At 43.8% G+C, this 7,500-nt stretch overlaps 1 protein-coding gene across 1 annotated transcript in view; it reads left to right on the top strand.

Annotated features, from left to right (window-relative positions):
• spag17 (sperm associated antigen 17) overlaps positions 1–7,500 on the top strand; it is a 47,008-nt gene that overhangs the window by 24,229 nt on the left and 15,279 nt on the right. The window contains exons 25-27 of the mRNA XM_036579782.1: positions 2,039–2,172; positions 4,095–4,230; positions 5,324–5,529. Of these exons, the coding sequence (XP_036435675.1) occupies positions 2,039–2,172; positions 4,095–4,230; positions 5,324–5,529 (476 nt within the window). The remainder of the gene's footprint in view (positions 1–2,038; positions 2,173–4,094; positions 4,231–5,323; positions 5,530–7,500) is intronic.

The following is a 7,500-nucleotide window of genomic DNA, read 5'->3' as shown; positions in this document are numbered from 1 at the left end:
TCACACACACCTCCCACACACCTCCCACACACACCTCCCACACACCTCACACACACCTCCCACTCACCTCCCACACACCTCCCACACACCTCACACACACCTCCCACACACCTCCCACACACCTCCCACTCACCTCACACACACCTCACACACACCTCACACACACCTCCCACACACACCTCACACACACCTCCCACACACACCTCACACACACCTCCCACACACACCTCACACACACCTCCCACACAGCTCACACACACCTCACACACACCTCCCACACACCTCACACACACCTCCCACACACCTCCCACACACACCTCCCACACACCTCACACACACCTCACACACACCTCCCACACACCTCACACACACCTCACACACACCTCCCACTCACCTCACACACACCTCCCACACACCTCACACACACCTCCCACACACCTCACACACCTCACACACAGCTCACACACACCTCCCACACACCTCACACACACCTCCCACACAGCTCACACACACCTCACACTCACCTCCCACACACCTCCCACTCACCTCCCACACACCTCCCACTCACCTCCCACTCACCTCCCACTCACCTCCCACACAGCTCACACACACCTCCCACACACCTCCCACACACCTCCCACACACCTCCCACACACCTCACACACACCTCCCACTCACCTCACACACAGCTCACACTCACCTCCCACTCACCTCCCACACACCTCCCACTCACCTCCCACACACCTCCCACACACCTCCCACTCACCTCCCACTCACCTCCCACACAGCTCACACACAGCTCACACACACCTCACACACACCTCCCACTCACCTCCCACTCACCTCACACACACCTCCCACTCACCTCCCACACACCTCCCACTCACCTCCCACTCACCTCACACACACCTCCCACACACCTCCCACTCACCTCCCACACACCTCCCACACACCTCCCACCTCCCACTCACCTCCCACTCACCTCACACACACCTCCCACTCACCTCCCACTCACCTCACACACACCTCCCACACACCTCCCACTCACCTCCCACACACCTCCCACTCACCTCCCACTCACCTCCCACACAGCTCACACACACCTCACACACACCTCACACACACCTCCCACTCACCTCCCACACACCTCACACACACCTCCCACACACCTCACACACACCTCCCACTCACCTCACACACACCTCCCACACAGCTCACACACACCTCACACACACCTCCCCAGCTCACCACCTCACACACACCTCCCACACCTCACACACACCTCCCACACACACCTCACACACACCTCCCACACACCTCCCACACACCTCACACACACCTCCCACACACCTCACACTCACCTCCCACACACCTCCCACACACCTCACACACACCTCCCACTCACCTCACACACACCTCCCACACACCTCACACACACCTCCCACACACCTCACACACCTCACACACAGCTCACACACACCTCCCACACACCTCACACACACCTCCCACACAGCTCACACACACCTCACACACACCTCACACACACCTCACACACACCTCACACACACCTCACACACACCTCACACACAGCTCACACACACCTCCCACACAGCTCACACACACCTCCCACACACCTCCCACACAGCTCACACACACCTCCCACACACCTCCCACACACCTCACACACACAGCTCACACTCACCTCACACACACCTCACACACAGCTCACACTCACCTCACACACACCTCACACACACCTCACACACACCTCACACACACCTTCACAATGTGCTGCACTACATTTCCCAATGATCCGTATTTCTGTGCTGGATTATCACAAAGATACAGAAACAGATGTAGAAACATCCAATTTCACGCGCGGATGAGTTTGTGGACCCCAGAGGGTTAAACCTGAACGGGTGGAGTTTTCTGAAACTAGGGAGGGTGTCGTTACGCTTTAAAGGCAGATGCTCGCTTTTGCTGCTCAGTTGATGTAACAGACTGTGTGTGTGTGTGTGTGTGTGTGTGTGTGTATCAGGTGGTCAGAGTGTGTGTGTTAGACAGCAGGACACTGCAGGACACACTGCCTCTCCTCTGGAATCTACAGAGTTCTCGCGCACCATCACCTGTCAGGGTTCTGTCATAAAGTACAGGACAGACGGATCGACTGAGGTACACGCCCACAATGACACACACAGACACTCACTCAAACACACCTGCACAGCTGTACAGAAACTCTTTGGGCACCCCTGGGCAAACTATGTATTTTGTATTAGGCCTTAATTGACTCGTTAAGACTGGTTAGGCAGGTCAAGAAGCTTCATTAGGGACTGTCAGCCCATGAGAATCCAGAACGTAATCAGTTCTCTGACTCGTCAAACCTTGTGCTCATGAGCTCCTCTAAACAGCTGGCTGAGGATCTGAAAATGAAGCTCTTTGATGCCTACAAAGCAGGAGAAAGTTCTAAAGAAGATTCTCACTGTCTGACTGAAGTGTCTGAAATGGCAGTTAACGGGATCTGTGGACGCCAAGGCAAAATCTGGACAAAGAATATCGCAGAACCAGAATCATTCTGCAGGGAAGAGAGGGTTAAAATTCCTGAAACAAGAAGAGAAAGAAGAGTGAAACAGAAAGGTACAGAAAGTCCTTGATAGCTGTGATACCTGTCTAAAAGGGGTTACTGAGTTAAATGCCACAACTATTTTATTTCATTTTAAATCAGTCAAGTATAAAGTAACTGTGCTTCGACATTTGCAACATTTCTTAATAAACTTTTCACTTCAAGAATCAACAAAATAAGGAATTTGGCTTTGGGTGCCCAAAATTTCTCCTACAACTGTATTTACACACAAAGTCAAACCCATAGTCACACATAAGCACATAAGCACCCAGAAAACCTGACGTTTTCTCTTTAAGTGTGTTAATTCTGCTCTTGTGGGTCACAGTATACATGTTCAAACTACATCCTGTCAGTATCTTTACAGTGTTCACTAAAAGGCTCATATATTTTGCCAAAATTCTCCTTTTTCAGTGTAAACTGGGTCCTTATCTTGGGTAGTGTGTATAAACAGTATCCTCACCAATCAAGGCTGCTCACACTTCTTTAAAACAACTGTGACCACTATAGCCTGTGTCCAGGTCAGAGAGGCTTAGAGAAAGAAAGCTGACCACCAAGTGAAAGCTGACCTCCCTAGCGTAACTGAGCTATGAGGAACGTCCGTTTGTCTGTTCTCACTGGAAAAATATATATATTTGAAATACATTAAATGAATTGCTATCCATTCCAAAATACACCCCAAACACTAAAATGTATTTCAGAATATTTTACCATATAAACCAAACATACTTTAAAATGCATTTATTTTAAATGTAAGTGGAAATTTTACACACAGACAAAAATAACTGTGTGTAAATATGTTTATCAAATCCATCTGAAAACGTGTGAAAATATCCAGAATCCTGTCTGATGCTCTTCACTGTCTGATACCTTTAGAGATGAATTTGTGTTCCAGTATCTTCATTTTAAATCTGATCTAATGATCCTTTAACAGGACAGAAGCGAGTGTTGTGGGTATTGATACTCTGTGAAAATGCAGTTATGATCTGATATCTTGTTTATGTGAAATACATTGTGTGTGAGAGTCTGACTGCAGACGGACATGGTTAATGTAAAGTACAGTGCAGATCACAGAAGAACGTTTAGTTACATCTGGAACCTTCATTACACTCAACTGAACACAGATAATAACTAATACTGATAAATGAGTTTTAAACATATTTAACAAATACAGTTTTTGGCTTTTTTCATACACTGTAAAAATTTATTTGATAAAAACATTTGAAATATATTTTTCCATATGGGTTTGTTAGTTCAGCTTCCACTCCAGCGTTCTTTGGATGCAGATCCAGCAGTGAAGTTAATAAGAACCTTTTATTTATTTAAGGTGGGATAAAGTAGTTTTCGTTAATGGAAGTCTTACTCAGAAGAGGCGAGCTGGCTTCATGCTGATTGGTGGGGTTACTTGTTAGCTTAGCCTCATTCGTAGGTCCAGTGTGAAAGTGAAGAAGTGAACTTGTGTGTTTGTGTGTTGTAGGTGCTGTTTGCGGACGGTACGGTCAGTAAGAGTCCAGACTCTCGGCCAGTCTGCATGCTGGTCCCCAGCAGCCCTGCGCAGGAGGAGGAGCCTGTTAAAGACACGCCCACAGAGAACAAAGACATCAAAGGCAAAGGTAAAGACACAGTAACACAACAACAAACACACACAACTACAGTTATACACAACAGCACTACTTATATGCTTGAACATGTTTGAACACCTCAGGTCAAATGACTTTCTCTTGATTTTCTAAGTGAAAATAAGGCATTTTCTACAGGCGACACACCGAAATGTGGCATTTTCTCATGTTTTACTGCGCAAAAAATAAAAGACCACATTTTACACTGCAAAAAATTGTATCTCATCAACTGAAATGATCTTAAATCTAGAAGATAAAACTTATAAGATTATTTACTTATTTACAGACTTTTACTTATTTTAAGGGATTTTAGTGAGTCAAACTTTCTCACTATGTTACCAAATAATTGTGCTGGTAAGAATTGTAAAAAATGAGCTTGAAACCAGCAAATTATCTGGCAGTACAGTGAGATAATTTAACTCACTAAAATCACTTAATACATGTAAAAAAGTGTAAACTACAGAGTCATTCAGAGTGTTTTCACGTAAAAAGGTTCATTGTAGAGAAATCTACTATCTTAGATGTCTTTACAGTGGTGGTGATAGGAACCAGGGGTCGCCATGACTACAACACAGATATAGACATTTTATTTACTATCCAGAACCACCAGTGAACCTACACGAGTCTTCTGAGTTTATATGGAATGTTGATGATGGAAAATAGTGGAAAATCTGAAATAATAAGTTTTCTTTGGGGACTATTTTGCCTCACAGCGCCCTGCATGTATCCCTCCACCATGAATGGAGTTTAAGTTCTCTAAACTATCATAAAACAGTGTCTCAGTCATCAGGCAGTGAATTCATAACCATTTCATGTAGTAACTTTCTGTGAGGGAGCTTTTAGAGGTGGACGTCTGGTTCCTATCACCACCACTGTGAACAGCTCTGAACCGCTCTGTTCACATCTTAAATGCTGAATTGTACAGAAATTTTGAAAAATCAGTGGAATTCCCCTTTAGCTTATTTACATTTAGAAATCAACACATACATGTAGTTTGACCAGGGGTGCACAAACTTTTGCACTTCAGCAGAGAGACAGAAACAGACTCAGTGAGATTTGGGAGTCAGTGATTTGCTCTCCTCCTCAGGGAAGCTCAGCTCTAAGCCGGCTGTGGGAGGAGAAGAAGTGTTGGCGCCCCCGCTGACAGAGGAGGGTAGCAGGGCTCTGGAGGTGACAGGGGGCTCCTGGACCACCACCACCCCCTCCGGCTTCAGAGTGGCCTCCGTCGGGGGCAGAAGGGTGGAGGTACAGCCCATCAGGACCTTCCACTCCACTGACCCCTTCAGCCAGAGCGTGAGTGCTGAGTCTCCACAGGTCACTCTGAAACACACTGTTTCAGATCAGCCCCCAGTTCTGACCTTAGACTGTAAACATGATCTCTCTGCACAACATCTTAATGCAGTCAGTACATCTCAGATTGACCACAATGAGGTTGCTGCACTGCAAAAAATGGTCTCTTGTCACGTGAAATGATCTTAAATCTCATCAATATATCTAATATTTCCCATTTCGAGATGTTGTGCACTTATCATAAGATTGTTTAGCTTATTTCCAGAATTTTAGATCATTTTATGAAGTAAAATTATCTCTCTATACTGGCAGATAATTTTGCTGGTTTCAGGTTCATTTCTTACAACAAGCACAGTAATCTGCCAACATAGTGAGATAATTTTAAAGGTAAATAATCTTAAATTAAGCTTACAACAATCTCAACAGGAGAAATATTAGATTTATTGACTATATTGAAGATACTTTTACTTAACAAGACACCATTTTTTGCAGCGTGTAAAATATTTTTTAAGATTATTGAACTTATTTCTGGACATTTTTTCTTGTTTTAAGTCATTTTATCTGGTGAAAGTGTTTTATTCCATTGGCAGATTATTTACTGGTTTTGAGAAATTATGCAGGTAGTTTTGGTTAATTGAAGCAACAATGTTTAAAACTACAAAGACTTGATAATTCGATACGTTTGGAATACATATTTTTCCCCTGTGGGATGGTTCAAGATACATAGGCCTATGGATCAGATGACCTACAGTCCAGTGTGTAGAGGTCAGAGCAGTGAGGGGATCTAAACAGCTCAGGTGTGTCTGTATTACTGGACTGAATGGCAGTGAATGGAGAGCTTCTCTCAGATGATCCTGTCGTGCCCCAGCAGTTCACTTCTGGTGGTACGCGCTGCAAGGCTGAAGCTGGGGGCCTGTTTTGTAGAGGTAGATGAAGGGGAGGGGGCGGGGCTACTGCTCCTCAGGTGAGAGAGTGAATGGGGAGAGTTTAATGAGAAGCACAGTAGTCAAACAGAAAGTGAGGTTAAATTTCTGAGAAGCTCCTCTGGATCTCCTGAGTCTGAGCAGCGAAATCAAAGTGTCCTTTCATTTCCTGGTGGGTGAAGCGTGTTGGGTCACTGACACGGAATAAAAATGTTTATTTATTTTATTTATTTCTAAACAAGTTTAGTGAAAATGAATTCATTTTATTATTTTATTTTAGTTTTTCTTCCCAACAACCTTATTTTATTTAATTTATTTTTTATTTTATTTTATCTCAATTTATCTCAATTCTGTTTTTATTAATTTATTTTTATTACCTTTTATAATCCTTTTATTGACCATTTTAAATTTTAGTTTGCCTATTTATCCTTTTATGTTGAAATCGTGTTAATTGATTTGTTATCTTGTTTTTATTTTTTATATTTTCTCCTTTTTAATTAAATCTTGATTGTTCTCGTAATTCTTTTGCTGTGTGTCTTGACTGTTCTGTTGATTTGTTTATGTAGTTTTGTTCACTTTAGTTTAATCTGATTAAATTCCATTTTCTTTTCTTTTTCAGTCCCTTTAATGTTGTAAATACTCAGCTGAAAATGAGGGTCACCCTCGCTGTGTTTCTGAGTGGAAATAAAGGTTGATTGATTGATTGATGATCAATTTATGAATATATCATGAACTCAAAGACTGAAAGTAGTAAATAACTTCAAAGACAAGATCCTTAATCTCATATTTCCAGATTTGGGAGTTTGAATGTTGGAGAGCGCCTGCAGTTCAGTGATGATTGTTTGGTCTGAGGCTGGCAGTTCAAAGCTGTACATGTTGTGCAGCTTGTGTCACATCTGTGTGTCACATCTGTGTGTCACATATGTGTGTCACATCTGTGTGTCACATCTGTGTGTCACATCTGTGTGCCCTAACACAGCGTGGTGGATGAGTCAGTGTTTATGTTTGTGGGTTGTGTTGTTGCCGTGGCAACCGCTGCTCTGAAATGGCT

This window comes from Colossoma macropomum, unplaced genomic scaffold (genome assembly GCF_904425465.1).
Source record: "Colossoma macropomum unplaced genomic scaffold, Colossoma_macropomum, whole genome shotgun sequence".
NCBI classification, from domain to species: Eukaryota; Metazoa; Chordata; class Actinopteri; order Characiformes; family Serrasalmidae; genus Colossoma; species Colossoma macropomum.
The sequence above is the reverse complement of the archived record's forward strand: the minus strand, read 5'-3'. Positions and strand labels throughout refer to the sequence as shown.